At 43.8% G+C, this 25,561-nt stretch overlaps 1 protein-coding gene across 1 annotated transcript; it reads left to right on the forward strand.

The window, feature by feature from the left end:
- Positions 1-713: 713 nt before the first annotated feature.
- On the forward strand, positions 714-20,852 carry carm1 (coactivator-associated arginine methyltransferase 1). The gene is made up of 16 exons (XM_076752355.1): positions 714-904; positions 8,179-8,304; positions 8,936-9,042; positions 9,648-9,752; positions 10,189-10,299; positions 10,434-10,611; positions 10,896-10,986; positions 12,534-12,615; positions 12,914-12,999; positions 13,123-13,212; positions 13,322-13,459; positions 13,841-13,930; positions 14,044-14,156; positions 15,417-15,494; positions 17,205-17,273; positions 17,410-20,852. The coding sequence occupies exons 1-16, from the start codon at positions 763-765 to the stop codon at positions 17,547-17,549; spliced, it is 1,746 nt and encodes a 581-aa protein (XP_076608470.1). The 5' UTR covers positions 714-762; the 3' UTR covers positions 17,550-20,852.
- The last annotated feature ends 4,709 nt before the right edge of the window (positions 20,853-25,561 follow it).

Below are 25,561 nucleotides of genomic sequence, written 5' to 3' on the forward strand. Positions count from 1 at the left end.
CACTCACTTTTCATTATCTGATGTCACAGAAACATAGCAGCATACTTTGAGCTTCGTGTTTGAAACATAATGCTGCACTTATAACTGGTAAGCTGACCTTGCCAAGTACCAAAATCTTCAGGATGTCCATGTTCTTTGAGTGGCATGGAGCATAAATAAATATACAGTTACTGTAGGCTGTGTTGTCTTACAATCACATGCTGAAAAGTGGATAGTTAGGAGCAGATACAAGTGAAAGACTAACATATTCTCTTAACAGAAAACCTGCATTGCTGTCATGAATGCACATAATACAATGTAAAGAATTCAGCATATGTTTTATGATGGATAGTTTATAATGTCATGTTATAAAAACTGCCAAGACATAGCTTTTCTTACTTACTGTTGTTTAAATTACCACAGTAAATTTATTGCGGTTCTGATGTTTGCTTGGGGCAGTGATTCTATAGTATATGTAAATATGATGGATCCATTACACTAACAGAATTTATTCTTATTTTTTATGTTTTCTGAATTTTGTATTGCACTAATGTAACAATCGTTTATTTGTCAAAGGTTTTCTGTAAAATGAAATCTTTAAGAGCTGCAGGACTATATGAAGTCATGACGTATGCCATCTTGTGTTTACGCAATGCCCGCTTTAATCCGCCAGGTGGCACCGTTGGGCCGTCTTATCATGTGGATGCCCAGTCTGCCTCCAGCAGAGAGCAGTGCGTAGTTGGATGTGAGCGCCACCGACCTGTCTCTACTTCCAGATCGAAGATGGCGGTCTCGGTGTTCCCCGGCGTGCGGCTCCTCTCCATCGGAGACGCGAATGGAGACATACAGCGACACTCAGAGCAGCAGCCCCTGCGGTTAGAAGTCAAAAGCACACAAGATGCTGCCCTCATCAATCTCTCCAATGGTGAGTTGACCTTTTGCGGAGCTGCTCCTCCGATGTTCGGCCTGTCTTAACTGCCAATGCTAATGCTATGCAGTGCTAATGCTTATACAGCTAATCTGGCAATATGTAGCATTAGCCACCACGAAGCTAACGCGTCTTGAGAGACCACGTCGCCTCCCCCTGCTTATCACGAGGGAGCCCTTAAAAGTCCAAATTTTTCGTCGTCCTGTGGGGTCTTAAGGCTTGATAACCTCAGGCTTTCAGCTTCCAAACAAGTTCACGGCTCTGGAGACCTGGACAAAAATACAGCGCAACACATGCAGCGTAGCTTAGTTAGTGCCATCAATAAGCGGGCAGCTAAGTGTGTAACGTTAGTTTAATGCTAGTTAAACAATGCCACTAGCCAGGTTCCAGCGGGGATGCGCTAACGTGCAGCTGACCCTCCAACATATTTTGCCCTTGATGTTTCACCATTTTGTCACGTAAATATGCTCAATGGGTTTTTTAAAGACCCTTTATGTCCCCTGGAGAACCAGGTAGTGTGATTTGTCCGTTTAGCTTGTGAATTAGCTTGTGTGGATTGTTTCGGAGCCGAGAGCAGAGGGCATCGGTTCTGACCCGCCGCTGTGCTTCGCGGTCCAGGCGGCTGCCGCTGCCGCCATAGCACCGCGTGTAGCCACCGGCCCGTTCACCAACACGGCGGTAACCACGTAAACTTTTGAAGCTTTTACTTTTGGGGGAAATCGGTCTTGGCGTTTTGGGTGGCGAAGCGAGACCGGGCCCTCATTACTTATGCAGTCATCTTTGTTCTCATTGGAACAATAGCCGGGTCCCCGCCGCCTCCTTCCCTCAGCGTCGGAGCCGCTCTCTCCTCCACTGCTTTTCTCATTCAATGGGATGTCCCGCTGAAAAGAAACAGACGCTCAGGCCTCCCTTTACTGTGATGCTCTAGTGAAAGAAAAGCACCCAGAAATCTATTGTAGACCTTTGAGCAGCTCTGCATCCACACATCTTGCAACAAGATTAAGTTTAATGTGTCCTTTTGGGAATTTAGGTCCCAAATTAAGTAAAAGTAATATGATTCAGACAGGTAAAACAATGTAGAGGATGAGCATGCAAATGTAGTCGAAAGTAACCACTAACAAGTACATATACATGACAAAGAGGCTATGTGAAGGGTTTGGACATGTCTTCTGAATGCCATTGAAAACGATGTTAATATGAAGGTGAAGATGTCTGCTTTCCATTGAGTTAAATATATTGATGGATAAACAGTGTAAATGAACAACATTCAAAATCAATTATAGGATTGTTATTACAAAACATGTAGTATACAAAGTCACTAAGTATAGTAAACAACTTGGTGTTTTACACATCAAAGTGTGTTTACAGGGCTTGAAAGGAATCATCCACGTGTGAAGAAAGCTGAAGCCTTTGTGGTTCCAGGAGCTTTGTGAAGTCTGATAAATTGCGTTGGTCAGAGCCAGAGATGTCGACAGTCAAGTGTTAATCGGTTAACCACCGTTAATATTTTTGACGGGTTCTGTGTATTGGTCTGTAGGTTAATACACGCACATAGTGTGATTCACAGCGAGCTGAGGCTGTCACCTAGTTGGTGTGCTCAGTGATTGAGACCATTATGCTGCCATTCACTGTGTGAGGGCAGACGAGCTAACTCTGACCTCCGCCTGCTGGACAGCTCCCTGGTTCAGTTACCCGACAATTTTTACCAGGAGAATCCATTAAAGTCCAGCATATCTAAGTGTCTCTCGTCATAACCGCCTAGCTAGATGTGAAAATACTCTGGCTGTACGGGCTGTTCACCGCCGCTGCTTTGCTCATGTCTGCCCTCTCAGAGATGTCTGGCTTTGGTGAGAGCAATATAGTGGCTGTTTTTGGTGAAATAAAAAGGATACTCTTTAACAAAACGGTCTGTCTCTGTAGGCATCCTTTCCATAATGTTGTCAGATCCTTAGAATAACATTGGCAAAAACAAACCCATTTAGGGGACAGATGCCTGTTTGACGACTGCTGGCTGCGGCGCTCTCGCTCAATACTTAACCGATTTCAAAAAATGTTTTCTCTGTCAGTCACTTGGACACAAAAACATGGGAAAATAGGGTTCATGAACATGAATCACATTTGAGTGGAATTTCTCCCATTTATCCAGGACATGTGGACCGACCGGTACCAATTATTTCTAACGGAAACCCTGACAGGGAGATGCTGTTCAGTGTGCTCGTCGGCTCAAAATTAACTGCTTCCTTACCGGTTGTTGGCCTATCAAAGGTGAAATTAACTGAAACTGACATTCCAAGTCAGGGCTGAAGACTCGCTCTTGATCATCGGACATAAAAACAGACAGATATCTGGTGATCAGTGATTTACCACAAATCCAGCTTTGGTCAGTCTCTTTCAAACGTCGGGTGAGTTTGTCAGGCAGATGGTTTTGTGAGCTCAGGCTGACGGCCAAATAGCGCTGGAGTCGCCTTTTGTTTTGATGGCTACTTTTTATGCCATGGTGAAGTCACATCTTGAGGGAGGTGCAGGGGAGTCCAAATGTTGACAGAACATGATGTTAATCAGTGCAGGCCATTTTGAATAGTTTAACCAAGTTTAATTAATCAATCCTGGAAGTGTGCTATGTGCAAACAAAAGCTACCAAGTCAGACTTCTGCGCACTGAATGAAGTTAACAGTATAGACAATCACTGGTTCTGCTTATATAACATGAAATTCCTACACGACTCTAAATAATTTATCATGTCGCTGTCATTTCACAGTCTATTTAGGGCTGCCCTGCATGTACTGAGAGTCACTGTGGGCTCAAATCCAGGGTGTCTCAGAGTGGGTGCCATGGTACGCTGGGGTGCCCTGAGGTTGGCCCAAGGGTGCAGTGAGATTTATTCACTTTCATTCTCTATTGTACATTAGTAATGTTTCACCACATAAAAGACAAGGTGACATTTGTTTGACCTGCGTTTGACTTTTAGAAACATTTGGAGCTGGAAGAAGTAAACAGTGAAGTCACCACACTAAAACCTCTTGTAAACTTACGCCACAGCGAAGCTCAGAGACATGACAGCTCATAGTTGCCAGTTGTTATAGTAACATAAGAAGCTTTCCAGATTCACAGCAGTCACGAATACTGACTGTCAGAGCAAGTGATGGAAAGATTTGTCACTAAATAGAGCTTGAAGAAATGATTATTCATCTCATCCCTCAATTCAATTCAAGATGACCGTTGTTTATTTTAAACCTATTATTTATCACTTGTCTGTCGACACAGCAACATAGCTTTTTGACCAGAGGTCTGTATCATTTTGCATTTAACATTCATGTCATATATGACTCATAAATAACATCAATCTTATTTGTTTTGTCAGGTTGTTAAAATAAATTCTTTATCCATCGTCACAGCAGCTCCTGCCTCCAGCACTCTGCCATGTTCAGGTCATTATTTCTTCCATTAAAGCACAAACCTACAGCTGTCTGTTCAGACCATTGTTAAGCTTTCAGCAGCAGGCTAGCACGCAGTCACTCTTGTTGCATCCTGTCCAATCATGCACATGTATATTGATGATGTAGAGCCGCAGAACCAATCACAGCATCTGTCTGTCTGTCTGTGTGACTGATGAGCTGTGCCAGTCACAGTTTGGTTGAGACGACAAGAGAAGCAGTAATGACAAAACAGCTTAGTGAAAAATAAGCGAAGCCGATCCTGTTCAAACACAAACAGCTGCACCAACTCATTGAGTCACGGTTCAAAATATTGTCAGGACAGACGGCTTCTGTCTCTCACTGAATTGCAGAAGTGAGAGGAGGAAGAGAGAAATGTCAGCAGTGTGTGTGAAAGCTGCACAACTTTTCCTCTTTTTATTCACCGGTGGTGTTTTGATCAGAACTGGATCCACCTGAAGAGAAAATAGGACTGCATGTCATTCAAAAAATGTTGATAACTGGTACTGATTTGACTTCATTACTATATTAACTATACATTTTTCGATACTAGATTTATAAAATCCAAGTTGCTAGCCCATGTCTGAAAACCATCTGCTGTGTCACTGTAAGGTGAATTTCTCTCCTTTTACCTGCTGGTCTGTAAGCAACACTGTGTTTACTATCAGAAATGCTCTCCGCCTCGAGTCCTGGTTATCCATCCCTGCAGTGGTGAGCAGAGGACACATACCCACCACCAATTAGCATTTTGGTGGTGTAACTGCAAAGCAATGCAGAGACACCAGCGCACAAGTATGAATGCTTACATCGGTGTAGGCCACTTGCTTTGGCTTTGGCATATGCTCTGTTGATTTAGGGTATAAATCAGACTTAAGCTGCACTGGCTAGTTAACAAGTAGCACAAAGTTCACGTAGTAACCTGTGCAGATAAGCAACTGGCACTAAAACAAAAACAGTGAGCCGCATTTCTGGACGTAACTTAGTGTTTTTCCTGCATGCCTCTTAGATATGTAACATTAGACAGCCAATCTTGGTACAAGAATGCCGCATACCTGTTGGCTCAGTGACGCTGATGAGATTTACTCATTGGTATCCAAGTTTGGTACAGAATGAATGTTGCATTTTGCATTTTGGTACAGAATGATGTTGCATTTTTTGATACTTGATAGGATTGAAGCAATTTGGTCTGTGCCATGAAGGTATTGAAGTTCAGTACCCAGCCTAAGAGAAAATATCCTGTATAGTCATCAGAGGGGAAGTCTGCTGATTTTCCACATATAGGTCAGTCTTGTCACTGTTCTACTCAGCCTGTGAAAGCTGTTGGGTAATATATTGTGTGGCCCTGAGAAAATAACCCGGATGATGTCATCTGAGTTGTCTGGGATTGAGTACTGCAGGCTTATGACAGAAAGCCTGTGTTACACAAAGGATGGCTGGAGTAAGAAGATGTGGGCATTTTACAGGCAGGGAGGCTCTAAGGAAAATATTTAATGGTTTCATTATAGGATATGTAGGATCCAGCATTTGTTTCATCTTGACACACTAGTTTGATTTGAACCATCCTATTTTCGCCCGTCTGTTGTGATACCCCAACTTCATGGGCTGCTGTACATAATAACTGGAGTAGCTGTTTATTGTGTCGTGTTTTGGCTGTAGCCTACTGACTTACACCAATACTGGCAACAGTATTTTTAGAATCTGTACATAATGTACATATACATAGTTGATTTTTTTTTCCGTTCTGTATCCTTTTATCTTGAGCCTTCTATGCCACTGTTTTTGCCTTCATCTTTTGATACTTTGCTGGCTTATTATTATCTTCTGAGTTTCTTTCTATTCATGTAAGTTTATGTTATGTTGACTATCTTGTTTTGAGATTTAGTTTCTGCCTCATGCAACATGAACACCAGCATCTACCCAAAAATTGGTGGTCCTTTATTGTCATTGTTTGGGTTGTAGTGTTTCTCACATTGTCACCAAGTGTCACTTGGTCAGCAGTACAAGTGGTTGGTAGGAGAACTGAGGTGGCTGGCTCCTTTCCCAGAAGATGCATCTCTCTAAATCTGAAGTGCTGCTCTTAATCCCTTAATAGATGCTGGATTAGTCCAGGCTGCTTTGTGAGTTACTCGGCCTGTTGCACGACCAGGAGTTTTTTCCAGCCTGGTGAAGCATTGGCTTTCTTGTTAAATAGTAGGAACCAACTTCCAAAGCGTGCAGTATGCCATCTCACTAAACCCTCAAACATTCAGCTTTATCACTGTGTCACTGCGAGGGAGGTGTGTGCGTTATTATCAACCGCTGATTTACATAACAGTGTTATTTACCTGCCAGACAGGTAACTGACAGTTTCCAGGGAGGAAAGAAAGTCCTCTGCAGGAAATGAGTCAACACGTTGCTTTACGAACTGTTTTGTCACGTCAGTGACTCGTTATTTAGGCTACCTCTGTAAAGCAGATCACAGAATCCCAGGCTTTCAAGACAGGTTTGGTGAAATGAATGTTATGTAAAGAAGTGTTAATGTTAAATGCCTCATTATATCTTCTTCCTCTGTGCCATGGAGCCTTGTTGGTGTCCAAAAACCATTAAAAACACATCAGTAAAGCCACACTGTTGCACTGGGTGACATGTTCCCTCATTACCATGAACACACACACTGTAGTTTATCTGGACTCAATCCCACATACACAGCCTGCTGCCAGAAATACTCATTAGAGCACCAAATGTGGATTAATCCACAGCTGAAAATAGTCCCCAACAAATGCACTATTTCCTCCTAATTTAGTACCATTTACTAAAAACTAAAGAGATCAGTTGTATCAGGAAATTGTTGAGCCTTGTTAAAAATCAAAACATTTCTAAATGTTAGTTAGTAACATGATGTTGAGAGAGCGAAGAAGGTGGAACTCAGCTGTGAAGGCAGTGCAGCACCAGGACAATATGAAGCATGCAGACATCAGAGTTATCTCTTAATTCATCATTCTTTGATTTAATGGCTAATTAATCACCTTTGTGAGACAAAACTGAAGTATATTTTGAACTTTCTATGCCGTCAGAGATGAGCGCTAGTGGAACAGACCAGCGATCAGCAGTAACAAACAAAAAGCATGAAACAACCTAAACCAACTGGGGTGACTAAAACACCTCGATGCTCAGCCTGTTTCACCTCAAAAACCCTGCACTCGCTCTTGTTTTGTACGATGGCTTTCCCTGAAGCTGTCGGCGCAGCAGAGAGCCTGCTCCCCACTGCAGGAGATATACTGGAACGTTAAGAACACACTCCCCCTCATTTTGATCTTCACGTACAGGCAGGAGCCTGTAAGATGTTTTCAAATGGATTCATTAATTCATGCTGTTAACGTTTTAGAATGAAAGGCTGCAGATCATTTATCTTAATCTCCAGTTTCATTTGTTCATCAGTCTGACTGAGGACATCAGTGACATCAATCTTTCAGTTGAAGTTTGATGAAAATAAATATCTGACAGTCCAGTAGTTGTATTGTGATTCTTATTCCGGTGTGTTGAATCAGAAATTGGAAAATTAAAATGTCAGGCCAAAACTTGTGAGCTGTAGCAAGAAGCCCATCTCTTTAGATGAAAATGCATGTTTTTTAATTAGTTATGCTTGTTGTTTGTGCGGTTTTATTCAAACTTGGCTACTTATGGCTCGTCTTTGGTGTTTTATTTACAAGTCAGTGAAATGTTGCCTCTCATCACATTTATCCAATAAAAAGTCACGTTTAAGCAGCATTTTGGTTCAGCATCTATCTATCCATTTTTTCTTCCCAAAAATGTCTCATGCTGTTCCTAACTCTTTGCATCCTCTCCCTTTCTTTTCAGGAGAGGAGGCGAGTGTGTTCAAGTGTTCGGTTTCCAGGGAGACAGAGTGCAGCCGCGTGGGAAAGCAGTCATTCATCATTACACTGGGCTGCAACAGCGTCCTGCTGCAGTTCTCCTCACCTGCAGGTACACACAAACACCCCAGCACAATAAGGCTGTTACATGGTTTCCTCAAGCGACACACACATCCCATGTACAAGCCAGAGTTGGTTCTGCTTTTAGAATGTCAGTCGAGAAAAATGCTGCCAAACGAACTACCAGTGAAGGAATCATTTCAAGTCAATTGACCGTTTGCTTAAGCCCTCCCCTGAACAATAATTGTCCAGTCATAACTTAGAATTTGTAACTAGACCTGCCAGGCCAGTCAAGCTTTAGATTTCTCCATATGTTGTGTAAGTGGTGTACATGAGGCTGTGGCAACACACACACACACACACACACACACACACTCCATATATGAAGAGTCTGGATAACTGGATAACTGTGAGCTCAAGGAGTAAACGTGTGTAAAGAACAGATTAAAATACGTGCTTATCTGTTCTAACATAAGCTGCAAATGTTAGCTTGTTCTGCTAAGTAGCTTCCTACCTACAGTAGCAAGTCCGCATTAGCTCCAGAGGTAAAGGAGCATTGTATTCATTAATAATACTTTATGCCTGCACTGTCTGTATATATTGATGTCTTTTGTTGAATGTAGGGGCCAGTGTTAAGTATGACCTGTAATTGTTGCTGTTTGTGTGTTTATGTTCTGCTTCAGACTTTCAGTCCTTTTATAACGTCCTGAAGAACAGTCGTGGGCACAGCAGTGAGCGCTCAGCCTTCAGTGAAAGAACAGAGGAGTCCTCTGCTGTACAGTACTTCCAGGTGAGAGGAGTGTGCTTACACACACACACACACACACACACACACACACACACAAACACACACACACACACACACACACCAGCTCTCTCTGGGGCTCTCAGAAGGGTTGGTGAAACAATGGAAGTGTACAGCAGACTTACTCACACATGAGATTGTTTTATGTTTTGTCAATTTTTTCCCAGTAACAGGTTTGAATCCAGTCTGCTGTTTCAAACACAGAACAGTTGTCCCTTAGTGATAACCACCATGCTGTTTTTGTTCTTGGCTGACTATTTATAGTTTCACAACCTTCAATGGGAATATTCATTAAAACAGTGAACCTTTTGAATTCAGTTCCACGAATCATTAAAAATGTCCAAATAAGCTCCAACTGAAATTAGATTGTGGCACAGCATGCAGATCTGCTCTGTAAATGACATATCCTGTGTGTTTGAGTTATAGGTATATGCGATGTTGGTCTCATTTCCTGTCTGTGCATACCAGTGGGCATGTGCTTTTCCTCATAGAAGGGATTCTTAGTTTCGATTTAGTTTTGTTTTTTTATTGAAACAGACAGATATATTTGTATGTATATCGTCTGAATGTTTCTGCTCTTGTTTCTGCAGTTTTATGGCTACCTCTCCCAGCAACAGAACATGATGCAGGACTATGTTCGGACAGGAACTTACCAACGGGCTATTCTCCAGAACCACACCGACTTCAAGGATAAGGTAACCTCAGTCTACTGTACAGATTTTAAATTTAGTATTGAACTAGACTCAGGTTTAGACTCTGACCCCAATCTGTAGCTGATGATGTTTTGTTTTCATCTCCTCCACTCTATGGGAATTCAGTGGAAGTTTAGGTTAACATTTGCGCCTCTGTCCTGCTGTTTATTTGATTTTTCCACTCCAGCAACCACAGTCTACATTACCCAAGATTCAGTTACATTCACCAAACACATCAGTTAATCTTCCCCCTCCTTTAAAAAGTCTTTTAAAAAATGAAAAGATACTGTTTGAAAATATGAAATACTGAGTATGTAAGATAAACAGGCAGACTGGGTTATGTTAGAATGAAAAATCAATAACAGTTTTCCTTCCAACACTCATAATACCAGGATCACTTTGAGGGCTGACGGCATGTCTCTTGTTCTCTCTTCATTAGGTGGTCCTCGATGTCGGCTGTGGCTCAGGGATCCTCTCGTTCTTTGCAGCCCAGGCTGGAGCCAGGAAGGTCTACGCTGTGGAGGCCAGCACCATGGCACAGCACGCTGAGGTAAACACACACTCAGATTGATGCTAATATTAGTTCCCCGGCAGATAATGTCTTGAATGAAACTCCGTGTCACTCTACTCTGACCAATCCAAAGCCGTATTTCCAGCCTTAGTAATGGTGTGCTTTCCTGGCAGGTGCTGGTGAACAGCAACCGTCTCGGGGAGCGTGTGGTTGTTATCCCAGGGAAGGTGGAGGAGGTGACGCTGCCTGAGCAGGTGGACATCATTATCTCGGAGCCCATGGGCTACATGCTGTTCAATGAGCGGATGCTGGAGAGCTACCTGCATGCCAAGAAGTTCCTCAAACCCAACGGTGAGGAGGTTTGGGGCGCAGAAGAAAAACATGTTAAATTGTAGAATGCATGGTGAAAGAGTGCCTTAGCAAAGCAGCAGCACAAACAACCTTTGGCAAGCACTGCACCTCTGACAGCTGCTACAGTTAGTCTCAGATATCACTTGGTTAACACGATGAGGCCACAGTGAGTATACACGAATACATACGCGGCCATCTGTGTTGGTCATGGTCACTCTGTGTTGCAGATTGCCAGCAGCGCACCCGCCTGTTTTTGACTGGCCGCCTCTGTTTGTATGTTTCAGGTAAAATGTTCCCAACTATTGGTGACGTCCACCTGGCCCCCTTCACAGATGAGCAGCTCTACATGGAGCAGTTCACCAAGGCCAACTTCTGGTGAGGAGGGAACGAGGCTGGGAGGGGGGATGGGAACAGAGGGGCCGCCAAAGACAAGCTCCATAGTCTACATCAAAGGAATCATGTAAATGCCCTTTTAAAACCAGACGGAGGTGTCCATATGAATGCTCAAACAGGTTTTTGCTGTAGTCATTCCTCCTGTTTTGACAGTCCCCAGCCTGAGCAAGAAACAATACAGACTTCAGCTGGAGGTAATATGAGGCTTCAGCAGTCTTAAGTCAAATCAAGTGCGTTTCCTCCAGAATTACAGTCTTTGTGTTACTATTCCTGCACTGCAGCTCTGCATAGAACCAGACAAGAGGAAGTTTTCTACTAAAAAAAACTGCAACGTTGGATGATACCCACTTAATCTATCCTTTATGAACCCTTTGAGGTTCTTTCTTGCGTTAACAAACTGGGATGTTTTGGATATACAGCACATGGTTGAAAAGGCAGCAGAGGGAGCAGCTATACTACAGCTACAGCTATACTACAGCTACGTCATCTTCAGCTTCAGTCATGCTAGCAGCATGGCTCTGGGGATGGCAGTGTTGGTCCAGATTGAAATATCACAACAGCTGTGCTCCCCAGATGATGTATCATAATGACTAATGGCTGATCCTCTGATTCCTCCTCTTGTGCCACCAGGAGGTTGAAGATATTTTGTGAAACTTCTTGACCGATTGGATTCCCCCAGGAGAAATTTTAATACTTTTTTGAGCCCTTAATTTTCCATCTAGCACCATCATCAGGTCAAAATATGTGCAAAACGAATGACATTCCCATTTGCCATTACCCACTGACATTACCCATCAGGGTACTAAACTAAGATGCATTAGCATTTAGCCCAGTGCACCAACACCACTATTAGATTGCATTTTGACACAAATTTTGGGCATATTAACGGCAAAGTGGCTAGTAAGTTCATTTATTTGACAAGGTGGGAACATAGGTTTGGTTTGGAAAGAGTTTGTATACATAGCAAATTGACAAGAAAGGGCACAAATGAGCAGTCCGAAAGCTGTCATGATGCAGTGAGCTCTATAAGTCAGGACTTAAATTTTTCTGGTGCACTTCTTATAACACCATCCTTGGCAGCCTCCGTTGTTATTGTCCAAACTCAGCAGGAACACAGTGTGATCGTGAAAATGAGTTGTGAGGTGTTTTTGCTGAAGGGGGAAAGCTACCCTCAAGCAAATCTGCTGAGTCTGACAAACCTGTCTTTCAATAGACAAGTCACAAACATACACTACATTTTAACATGAGCTAGTTGATTGACTGAAGCACGTATATGGGTACCAATGTGTAACGTCACTTTGACCATATGTGGCACAAACAACGGATAAATATAACCCAAGCACAGCGGCCTACCAGCGTGGAGACTCCATCTAAAATAAGGAAATTTCTTTGATTGGCTAAAAATGTTTTGTTGTTTGCATCCAAAAACATTATTCAGAGATTGTGACAAAAATACGGTTGTAGTTGTCATTGTCAACACTTCAATCGTGTTGAATAGTCTAATTGTGATTTTCCTCTGTGGCCCTCAGGTACCAGCCCTCCTTCCACGGTGTAGACCTCTCTGCCCTGCGGGGGGCAGCAGTGGACGAGTATTTCCGTCAGCCAATTGTGGTATGCGCTACACACACTGTTTTAAGCACCTGAAGCAAATGAACATGTGTTCGCAAATATGCATCAGAATGAAATAAATTCATCTGGCGCCGTTTCATCATACTGTATAATTATTCTGCGTTCTTTGCCTTGACATCATGTAAACCTAAGGGGATAGGCCATCTCTGACAAATGCATGCTGGGTAGTGATAGCAGCCTGCTGGGTCAAAGCAGAGAAGTCCCCTCTGATTGCATTGGAATTGTGTGAAACTGGATGTGTTGTTTGTTTTGTCTGATGAGCTCTGATGTCTGTCCACAGGACACATTTGACATCCGTATCCTGATGGCCAAGTCGGTCAAACACACAGTCAACTTCCTGGAGACCAAAGAGGAGGATCTCTACAGGTGTGTGTGTGTGTGTGTGTGTGTATGTGTGTGTTGGGTGGGTGGGTGTACTGTAAATAGGTATATTAAATGTGTGTCGTACCCAGTGTAATTAACATGTCTGCCTTGTCCTTTGGGTCCCAGGATAGAGATTCCCTTTAAGTTCCACATGATGCACTCAGGCCTGGTGCACGGCCTGGCTTTCTGGTTTGACGTGGCATTCATGGGATCAGTGTAAGTCAGCCATGATACCTTCATTTTGGGAAGCGTTGAAATGCCTTTAATGAGTCCAACATGGTCTTCTTGGCCTCACATTTGCACTCTTCCTACACCCTCTCTGCAGGGTGACAGTATGGCTGTCCACAGCACCCACAGAGCCTCTCACCCACTGGTACCAGGTGCGCTGTCTGCTGCAGTCTCCCCTCTTCACCAAGGCTGGGGATACACTGTCTGGCACTGCGCTGCTGGTTGCCAACAAGAGGTATGATGCTTCTACGCGTACTTCTCTGTAACACGGTGGTCCACGTTGCACTGGCTTCATTTTGTGGTCTTTGGTCATTCATAATAATATCCCTAACACTGAAGGTAAAGAGCACTAAATGTTAAGTGATGTCTTTGTGTGCTAAGCTATGCTAATGGCTGCTGGCTGTAACCCTCTATCTATCTAATGGACGCACATGAGAGTGGTAACAATCTCCTCGTCTAACGCTGAATGAGAAAATGAATAAGCGCATTTCCTGAAACGTCAAGCTCCTCTTTCAAGGCCTTGAAAAAAAAAAAACCCACCTCACAATAGTAATTATATGTTGTGCATTTTATATGCATTGGTCAGTTGATACAAATCTGATCTCCTTCTCAACAGACAAAGCTACGACATCAGTATTGTTGCCCAGGTGGATCAGACAGGATCAAAGTCCAGCAATCTCCTGGACTTGAAGAACCCTTTTTTCAGGTGAGTTAGTGTCTGGACCCCAGCAGTACACCTGGATCTGTGCGGCGCCATGTAACCACTGAGGTGGCTATTATCGTCTCTCCTATGTTGAACATGTGTGTATGTATTTGCAGGTACACAGGCTCCACCCCAAACCCCCCTCCTGGCTCACACTACACCTCCCCATCTGAGAACATGTGGAACACGGGTTCGGCCTACAGCATGAGTCAGGGGATGGCTGTATCAGGTGAACACACACATAAACACTGGTAGATGCGAAACATCCTCCATGTGTTTAGAAGGGGCACCCGGCTTCACATTTCAGTTATGTCATGGAAGTCTAAAACACAGGGCTCACATTGTAGAAGAGCAGTGTGGTTGTTGTTTCTGACTGGCTTCATACATTAGTTGTATTAGATTACATTTTTAACCGTAAACAACAGCATTGATACACCAGAAGGGAAGGATATATTCAGGTAAGAACTTTTGGTTCTGTTTTTAACCCATCAATAAACTTGATCCATTGGCAGAGACTTTAACTGAAGACAGGTGGTGACCAGGGCTTAGAGTCTGAGTCTGGAACTGTGGAAGGGACTGACAGCCCACAGTCTGTATCTACGAGCGTTTTCTCTCCAGAGAGGGAGAAACAGCACTGCTAAAGCTATGATCTCTGTTTAAAATCATACTGGCCAATATCTGACCCCCCCCCGAGCTTCCCATAACTCGGCCTTGTAAAATCCTCCAAGGTTCTGCTTTGTTTTCCCACTGTGTTTTATGGCTCAGGACATTTTAGATATAAGTCATTGAAAATACAACACTATGGCGTCACTGGGACATACGTCGTCCTTTTGTGTGTTGTGGAGAATGTGCACAATGTGCGAACAGTCTACAGTGTACACCGACAAATGTGTAACAATGAAGCAAAATGCATGCCAGGTATTCTGAATCAGAGTATCGTTTTAATATTGAAACGATTGCAGTGCTCACCCTGATTTATTAATTTGCTTTGCGATCCAGTTGGCTCATGCTATCCCCCTATAACTTAGATTTAGTATCACCTGCCAAGCAGTGCTGAAATTTACCATCAGGAACTCACCCCCAGAGCCGAGGGAGAACAGCGTACCGTACACATCTGGGACCTCATTTATAACCGTTGCATGCACACAAAACAGGGCTTGAACGATGCACACCTCACAGAGAAGTTGTGAGTAAGAACAGCAAAACTGATGTCAGGATGTGAACCACTGTACTGAAGATGACCTCAGCCTGCGAATATTTGCCTTTACACTATATTCACTCTGAACATCCAGTGGAGGTTGCCCTCCAATTTTCTGTCTGGACTGCTCGACTCCTTCCTTGTCACTTCTAACCCTGCTGTTGACCCAAGTCACATGGTGTCACCATGCCCTGTGCTGTCCAGAATGAGACAGCTGAATGTAATGAAATTCGTGACATTTGTCTTTGTAGTAAATGTAGATTGGTGTGTTTTCCTGTCCTTCTCTTCCAGGGATGCCTGCAGCCTATGACCTCAGTACAGTCATCGGCAGCGGTTCATCAGTGTCTCACAACAACCTCATCCCACTGGGTACGAATCGCAACTCCACTGACTTTTCAACATCTAGAGGAAGTTAGTAGTGGGCAACAAATAGGAGAGTGACAGAGAAATTCTGTAGTGCAGCATGAAATTACAGGCATGAATGAAATAAAACTGAAGTTTGAAGAGAAATGTTCATGTTGTGGTCTCAACTGAGCACTGCAGCACTGTATGACATGGAGAAAAAAAGACAGCATTACTGTAGTCACACCACACTTTCACGCTGTTCTCTTCAACTGACCTTTGAACTCCTTTCGGTGCTTAGGGATGTAACTATACCAAAAACTCTCTGCACGGTAATACGTCAGTATTAAGGCCACGATACGATATTTCCGTGATCCCTCTCTGTTTGGTGGTCAGATCAGCTGTTGCAGTTGAACTGCAGTGAAAAGACGCTGTTTCATGCCTCACTAGACCAAGCAGACGGCTGGTGAAGCAATGTTTAAAGTGTGTGTAAAACACTTCATGTGGGCACAGTCTGACCTCTATCATCCATATTTCCTTTGTTGTCTGTAACGACAGCAAGACCATGATGATTGTTGTTCTTCATGTCGAGCTCCCATTCAAAAACAGCAAATTTCCAGTGTGTGATTGGAAAAGAGTCTGTCCGACAAATGTTTCATTTCCCATTCGGTGCTCATAACATGAGCTGTGACTGAAATCTAGATCTGAGCAGCTCGTCACGTCCACCCATCTGTGGTCATTGAGATGCACTCTGCTTCTTTGAGGCTCTGTGTCACTTTAGCTTTTGTCTCTTGGTGCAGAGCTGCTATCACTGTGCGACTGAAGTGTGGCCTCGATGGAACTGTATACTTTGGCTCCAGCGTGTTTACTAACCCCTACTAGCCTTAAGTCTTTGGCTGTATATTCACCAATGCATCTTATTATTTCAAGGCTCCAAATGCTTCTTCCAGGCTCATTTGGCTTGGCTGAAGCTTCCTTGTTGAGATTTGAGTTTTTCTGGGTGGCGATGTGCAAATTGGCTTCTCCTGTTTGATGTGATTCCTGTAGCGTAGGTGACCGTCGTCCAGCAGTATTTGCAACTTGTTCTGCATTTGTCAGTGTCCTTTTCACCATTTTCAGTTCTTGAAATGGAAAAACTGAAATGTTGCCACACATCGGCTCTAAAAGCTGATCGTTCACCTTCAATCTCATTTTTGTTATCAGCACGTTCATCCGTAATTTTCTCGTTGGGTTTATTTTTAGCAGCGCTTGGCTTGCATGTAAAGGAGTCTGTCCTCTTGATGATGACTGTGATTGCGCCCTCTGCTGTTCAAAAACAATACAATTTTTGACAATGAGAGATAAATGAACATTTAACATCACAGTAGATAGTGTCACAGTCCCACAACGGCACAGAGCCATATTTCTATCCCAATATCACGAGACTCGATATATCGTTACATCCCTGAGCTTACACTTCAAATGTTGGCACTCCTACACTTAGGCAACACTTCAGCACTCAGTGCATTCAGTGGAACTGGATCGAAAGATAGGTCTGGCAATAGCAGCACTGCAGCAACGCTGTCTGTGTGGACACCACACGTGTGACCCGCAGCAGGTTGGCAAGGTGGCTATCTCGCACAGGTCGATGTTGGCAGTGTGTCCCCGGATCGGCTTGTGTTTTGGAGGAAACAGGCTAATGTCTGTTGTGCTGCTGCACAAATCATTAACTGTGCTTTGTTCTCTGATTGTCCACAGTGAACACAGGAATTGTAAACCACACCCACTCTAGGATGGGCTCCATCATGAGCACAGGAATTGTCCAGGGTACGTCCACTTGTCTGTTTCTAAAAATACCACAGTACAGAAACACAAAGAAATCAATTTGTGCTGCTTCGCAGAAATTCGCCATGCACGTGTCTTCAGTGGGAATGTAAAGGTAACGCTTTGTCCTTCCTTCCAGGAGCCACTACCGGCCAGTCAGGCCTCAGCAGCAGCGGTACTTACTATCCTGTCACCAACCAGTTCACCATGGGTGGCGCTGCCATCTCCATGGCCTCACCTATGGTCATCCCCAGCAACACCATGCATTACGGCAGTTAAGACGAAGAACTCACAGAGACCTCTTCGTCCTCCCCGCCCCTGCATGATGAGAACCCCAACCCCTCCCTGTGGAGCCCCTCAGCCCGCCCCCACCCTTCAACCCTGACTGACCCACCAACTGCAGCCAAAACCAATATACCAAATCCTGTGCTGTGCTGGCACTCCCCTCCTTGTTTGTCACCCTCATTCTACTCGGTTCAGTCCATATGACTATATGAACGGTCGAACGCTCTCATATCCGTCCAGATGTCCGTCTTGCAACGGACACAACCATCCTGTCCCCCCCTCCCCCGGATTCATTGGGATTGTACGTGCACAGCCGAGGTGCACTGCGGTTATCATCTTATCTCTTTCCTGGGTTTCCACCCTCCTCCCTCAACATGTATCTCAATCCCTCCTCTGCCCTTCCTGTCTATTTTTTTTAAGGTGTCATGATGTCCCCCAAAGTGTTTCTTAAAACCCCTCTTTCCCTAAGAATCAACTCGTTGCCAGATACCAGCATCAGTCCGTTCCTACAGTTCTCCTCACCTCCTTAGCAGACCTACACTGAAGCTTTTCAGTAGTGCAGTTGGACACTATCATCATCAACACTCATCTCTGGGCTGCCGTCTTGGCTTTGCATATCTAATCCAAGGCCCCTCTGCACTTCTCTTAAGAGACTCAAGCAAGACAAAACAGTTCCTTCAGATCACAAAACAACATATTTTCCCCGCTGCTCAGTCTACTCATGCAGATAGTTTTAGTTTGCGGATTTATCAGAAAACTGAAAGTGTCTACACGCCTTGGCACCCTAAGGAGTTTGTGGAAAATATGCTTTTTGTGACTTGGACATAACTGCTCATTACCCAAATGTGTGGTTCTTACTTAAAAGCAGTGGGGTTGATACTTTCCACGAAGATCGATCCACCGAAATATCACATTTTGGGCGAATGGCACATTGGTCACCTTCCATGCTGAGTAATGAGATAAATATGCACTGTCTTCATCTGTGTGTCTGCTGGAGATTGCAGTCTCCAGTCCTGTTGGCCAATGCTTCAGCGTACACTGCATTGACTGGAAGCTGGCTCCATGCTAGCTTGTTAGGTTAGGGTACATCACATCCAATGATAGCTAGCCTCACGGTTACATATGGTGATATTCTGCCGCCTGAACCAACAGTTCTGATGTTTTTACTGCTTTGGGTCAGGAGAAGAAACTGTAAACACAGCACTGATACATCATGTTTTTTTTTTAAGTTGTTATGGTGACGGCGCTGAGAGTGAACTGAAACAGTCAGTTTGTTTCACAATGAAAAACAATGAGCTGGAAGATTTTACAAAGCTGCATAGAGCTGAAGGAAGCTGCAGAGTACTGACACCTATGACGTTACGTGTAGTCATTTGATCCATTGTTGAAATTAGATAATGATTCATGCCTCTTTAAATATGCTTGCGCGTCTTACCCTTGTCCATGATATTGCTTAGCTTAGCTTAGCTTGATGGCTAGAAGCAGGCAGAAACTGCCACCATATATGTATCGAATATGCACCTCCCAGAAGCTCCACAGCTGTCCAAGTTCAACTTTATATATTATTTATTTAATATGTAAAAATCAAACTGTAAAAGACGTTTACGGCTCAGTGCGCCGGAGACATTTCTTTGACAAACAGCTAGGTGCTGTGTCTGCACGCAGCGTCTGGAAAGTCCTGTCCTCATAGTGGGGTTGCCAGGTTTGAGCACCGTCCAAAGTGAACAAAAAGCCAGGTGACTCTTTTAACCTTCTCTTGCAAACAGTTCATAAAGGAGTTGTCGGAGGGCATATTTTGACTAGGCTAGCTCTTTGTCTCCTAGCACTGAGATATATCTCCGCATTAGACTAGAAACTGAATTCATACGTGTTTTCATCCAGCTCTCGCTTGAGGTTGGGTCAAGGCCTCATTGCTTCAACAAGGTCACATGACATATGGTGTCGGAGGACTGTTTAAAGCTGTGACGGCCTCCCAGTGCCTCCCTGATCTCCGTGTAGTCTGAACGTGATGAATTGTACAACTCTTCAGTCTCTCTGTGAAAGAGTTCTTGGTGTTGCACTTGGTTGTACACACAAATAGTATTTGTGTGAATACTTTTAAAAAAGAGAGCTCGATAAAGACGTTCCAACTCTGCTTTCTCACGGCCAGCAGATTGCTATTTTGAGAAGGCGAGCTTGTCGGGTTTGTGTTTGGAAAAAGTTGGCAGGTCTGACGAGCACTTTGTGTAAAGCATACAGATTCCTTCAGTGTTCGGCGTTCCCGTGAGACGCCAGTCCGTCAGGGATCCGGGGATGATTTTGGTGTGTTCCTGATACCCAACACAGAAGGTGACCAATGGCACAATCAGCCAAAAACGTTTGTGTCTTTGTTAAAGCTTGTCCTGTAAACCTGAAACACCCCCTGTGCTGCTCCCATCAGCCGCTCTCTTCACCCACATAGGCAGTTTTTAGGCTGAGAGGACATTGCAGCAGCTCCTCCCCAGCCTGTCATTTGCTGAGCCAGATTGCTCCAGCACAGTCGGAGGAGGAAGATTCGAAAACACACCAGTAAGGACCAATGACCCAGGTGGCAGCCAGCTGGCTGCCGGAATGAGAAAAGCTGTGCTGGATCGGCAGCATCCTAGTTTACATCCTCGCTTCCTTCCCCTGCTTCTCCTCCCAACCTCCTCTGAGACTGAGAAACTGTCACAAAGAGACTTCAGTGTCGAGGCGTGGGAGACAGGGCCACCTCCCCCCTCGTCTGTTCACTATGTATGACCTCCAACATATCATGCCCCCCCAACGCACCTGACGCCCTCGTCCCCTTTTATCACTCAAGAAGAGAAAGACTGACACGTATGCATCGCTTCCAGTGTCACACCTGTTGGACTCGGTTTATTTGGAATTTATGAGTTAGCAAGTTTTAAGAGAGCTGAGAAAAAATGTCTTTGTAGGATTGACCTTTTTGTTGTCTTTATTTTTGTTTTTGTTTTTTTCTTTCACAAAAAACAACAGTGAAAAAAAAAAAGAGGGCAAATTAAATGTGGTGGAGCTGTTCCAAAACCATCTTTGAGCTGGGTGTTGTAGTACTTTAATTTGTTCCCTCTAGTTTGTTAAATAGACTGTGGACACACCAGATGTTTACCATGTGGTAGCTTGCCGATAGCGATCATGTCCCTTTTGTCATGGAATCATTGCTCTGTGTAGTCAGTAGTGACCTCCACTTTTATCATGGAAAAGTGTATGAGGAAGACTGTCATGTCATGTTTTGTCATTTCTGTGTGTTGACCGACCAGTAATAACACCTTTCTCACTGTCTGACATCGACTCTTCTGCTCCAGACTCGGCCAGAGAGCACCTCTGTCTGTGCCTGATGATGATGATGGTGGTATATGAGAAGTCAGGGGGCACTACTGAAGTTATTCCAGTTCATCCTGTGGGGAAAATGAATGGCTGAACCACAGATCATGAGATCGTTCAGCTAGAATCATATACAACAAAGATCCCAACAGTTCAGGGAAAAAACACATGAATTTAGATAATAGAAAATAAGGGATTACAGTGTGTGTGCTGAGGTAAACTAAAAAAAAAAAAAACTACCGGCCACAGCAGGGACATGGAGTCTCAGTTGGTGTTCATGTAAATGTGAAAGAAAATCACACATCAGCCTCCTTATTAAATGCTGTAGATGACTGTAATAGACACGTTAATCATATCTACTGCAGTTAATGACCAAAGCATGTTTAACTCCATCCAAACTCTAAAGACTTCCTGCATGGATAAATGGTTTTCAGTCATGAATCCAAAATCAATGGCCTGTCAGCCCAGCAGCTCACGAAGGCAGTGCTGTACGCTCACACACAGTTTACTGACGGAGCCGATCTCGGTGTATGTGAGCCGCGGGATTTATTTCTCAGCTGTTAGTGTTGAGTCCCCCAGGAAATCACTGCCATCGCAGTCTACAGTACGGAGCATGAGCTACAGTTGCTTACACTAAGAATAACGTGACAGGTGAGTTCAAATTGGACTCGATTGCTGTACTCGAACATGCAAACTGGTTTCAATTCTGGTTGGGATTGATGTTTCATACAGGCTAAATCAGTCTGCAGGATTACAGATCTGACATATTGTACATTCAGTGCCAGTTTTCAGTGTTTCACAGTTTTTGGTGCTCGGTGCAGCGGGTCCCTAAAATCCTCACGGTAATGTTTAAACTCTGTGTTTTTAATGGTGATTGGCAGCTGCTTACAGCTGCCTCTGTTGCTTGCTGGTTAAAGTGACAGTGTGTTTGGTGATGAGTCACTCTGATTGGATAGAGCTGAAGAAGGTGCATCCAAAATCATGGAATTAGCTCCACAGATGACTCAAAAACCAGTTCAGGATGTCTGTTCCTTTGGGCAGCATTTTATTTTTTAACTTGGTTCACTTTCCATATTATCTACCAACATTCCTACTTTATGACCATTCACTGCTAGGAGCAAGGTTTATTTATGTATTGCTTTGTCCGACAGCCTTATATGCACAGTGGCATGTACAGATCCGTATACACTCACAATAAGCTTGCAATATGTATTTGCAAGTATAACTTGGCCAAAAACTACCTCGACTCTCCCGAGAAAAGCATGAATGACCTTCAGAAACAAGCACCTGGACAAGGGTTGGCTAGTTTTCACATGACTAATGACCGACAGTGATAACTAAGCTCATCCACTCAGGAACAAGGGGAGACCTGGGACGGATGCTGTTCTTTACACTTTAGGCGTCTTTGCCTGCAGATTTAAAGCTGCATGAGACACACTTGAAATCTAAATCAATGACAGATGTTAGCTAAATATATACCTGTTATCAGATCTGTGCTGTTTGACCTAAACTATGCCCCAAATGTTAACCACTCCAACAACCAATTCATTCAGCTGGAGTCACCACTGGGTGGTTCATTTTGATCTTTAAACATCACTGAATTAATGGCACAAGTAGGCACTGGGTTGTTATAAGCTCCAGATCTGTATGGCTCCTTCACTCATTAAAAGCTGACTTTCTGTAGAAGCCAGCCTCGGGGGCTCTGGAGCTGCCTCTTCTCTGCTGCTGGAGGCCTGGAATGAGCATCTACCAGCCACTGCAGAGGGACGCCTCCACCCCACCTCTCCGCTCCATCGCCGCTTGAGGAGGAAACCAGGTTTGCTCAGAGCGCAGCGACAGGCGCTCGGTGCAGGAGCCCTGCTCAGCCCTCACACAAAAGGTGCTTATGACTAATATAATATTCCTCCCTTACTGTCACTATTGTAGTTCCTCTTCCAATCTCCTTAGATATAAAAAAGGCTGCTAAGAGTCCCAACATGTCCAGAAGCTGCAACAACAATTCTCTCAGAGGTTTGAATTGGTAGAAAAGCAACAACTGAAGCCCCTGTCTGAGCCCCCGGAGGGGAAGTCAGGTCTGATTCTGCCAGCAGCTGCTCCCTCGGGCGGGTCGGGCTTGTGGGTAATGAGGCCTCGGCTGGATTGCAGTGCTTGAAAGCTTTTTTTTCAATCTCTGTGAGGATTTCTTTGTTCAGAGTGGCACAGGGTCCCCCAGCAACCAATGATCTCTCTTTGCTTTTCTATCGGTTTTTATATCTCTAACTCCCCCAATGTGGACGTCGTACATTAGCTAACTAACCGGGTGGATCATCAGGTGACGTTATCATTAAATGATTAAACTCCCACTTTGATCTGAAATCACTAATAATTCAAACATTTACTTTAGCATTCATCTTGAATCTAGGAATATGTCTCATTTATCACTGCACAACAACCATATAGTAAATCAATATCATGGATATGTGCTGACTGACTGCACACACAGTAAATCATAGCCTCATGGTTATATGCTGATTTAATAAACATTAGACTTCTCCTCTTATTGTTTCCTTGGTGGTGTTCCTGCTCTCCTGGAGGTGCCTCAGGTGAGGGAGAGAGGTGCCGATTGGGTGATCAACAACCAGTACTGGATCGCCTCGTTTTTCTCTCCTCTGTGGTCTAATGATCCTGCTGAGGCTTCACTTCTTCTTCCTGTGGAGCGCTGCCCTCACTCTGCCTCTGTGGCCTGCTCGCCCTGTGGCTCGGCAGGCCTCTCATGCTGAGGCCTACAGGTCCTTTATCAAATGATCAACACTTTGGTGATCAGTGTGTTCAGAGTTGCAGTGTGTGACGGCAGCTCACCTCTAAACGACTGAAGAACACATATTAAATCCTGCACTGACACAGTTTCAGTGAAGTTTTCCCTGCTTACGCTGCAATCCTGTAATAGAGGATTTTCCACTAACACATATACAGTCTGTCTATCTGCTATATTCTGAGGGAGCTGCAGGACTTTCGCACATGCTGACATTATTCATATGTCTTTGCTCTGAACTTGTCCAACAGGCAAGCAGGAGGAATTTGAAGCAGCATATGCTGAAGATATTTTCTTAATACTTGTGTGGGGACAGGGCTCAGGGTGTGAAGTATTTGTTGGCATTATCACTGCTACCATGTTTCATGGTATGTTAGCTAGCCAGAGTTGACGGGTTAAGAGGCGTGTGGAAAAAAGTTTTGACTGCTTGCTTAAATACTGAAAATGTACATATTTAAGATATTCAATGGGTTTTTTTTCGACCACCATGCTGCAAACTGGGTTGTTTGCAGGGAGGGAACCCGTCTATAGCTCAGGTCTCTGTCATGGCCTACACTTCCCTTCTCACAACATCAAGTGCACACACACACATCTCAGACTTCTCATGAATACCATCATAGTTTAAGGGCAGCACACGCACAGATCTTCAGATTAAAGCTGACTAATCATTATTTCGCCGGTTTATTTATTGTTGACGTGTCCAAATAGTATGTAGTTTGTCAGAAGTTTATGAGTTATTGTAAGTTCCACCAAAGAGACCTTTACCTTTAAACTTCTCACATGGTTTCATAAAGAACTGTCTGAAGTCCAAAGAGGTAAAGTGATCCAATATTTCACTAAAAAAAGGGCAGAGATTAGAAAAAAGTACAAAAACTGAAAACAGATTTGTGGAAATGAGTCCATTTGTCAAGCCAGACTCTGTAGAGGGACAGAATGCCATCAGGCCACTTTAGACACACAGCTGCCCTGTGGGGCACAGCAGCTACTTTGTCAGAAACATAATACAAGAAGCAGCAGCTGCCCCTTCCTGTTCCATTCCACACTACGTTTAGAGCTGACGCGGTGTCAGTAAAAAGACAGCTGTCAGTGTTTTGTAACTGCTTCACAATAAAAGCCACGCAGTGCTTCAACAGTTGAACCCTTTTAATGTGAAGCAGCAGCAATCGGAAATGTTTGGTTAGTATTAGCAGTGCCTTCATCTGCCTCTGACACTCTGAATGCTGTGAACTGCTTTTTATTTGTTCTTACCACTAGATGTTAAATGCATGTTTTGTTGTTATGCATGCTAAAGCTAGTTTTGCTAAAACAGCATGTTTTAATTAATTGGTAGTATGCAATGCCAGCTACTAATTTACTAATGTAACTTGTTATGTTGTTATATTTGCTGATGCATGTTGTGGATAACTGATATGTGGGAGCAGCTGTGCTTTTTCTGGGTGATTTATTTATTCCAAACAGCTGTTTGGAATGATGTCATGTATCCACCAAGCAAAGAGATTGAACTTGACCTGGTGAATCTGTGCCCACTGATAGGAGCTGTGTTGCAGTCAATATTAATCATACAGCTAAGCTCATGTAAGGATCTGAATCACTGATCCTTTATCTGACTGTTTGTACAGTTTGAATCTCTGTCCTCAACTGCCGCTCTGAAACATTAGTAGCCTAACTGAGCCATGCATCCATAACTCTATGGTGCTGAAGTTTGTAATTGCACATTTTTGTCTCAGCCCTGCTCTTCTTTTGGCTTCCTCTTGGATCGATAATGTTCTCTAAACTATATGTTATACATACTCAATTTTATACTATACTGTTAACCTGTTGCTCTGCAGAATAGAGTCACCTTCATGATCAGAGTGATGAGTAGCAGCATGTTTTC

This window comes from Chaetodon auriga, chromosome 16, assembly GCF_051107435.1.
Source record: "Chaetodon auriga isolate fChaAug3 chromosome 16, fChaAug3.hap1, whole genome shotgun sequence".
NCBI classification, from domain to species: domain Eukaryota; kingdom Metazoa; phylum Chordata; class Actinopteri; order Chaetodontiformes; family Chaetodontidae; genus Chaetodon; species Chaetodon auriga.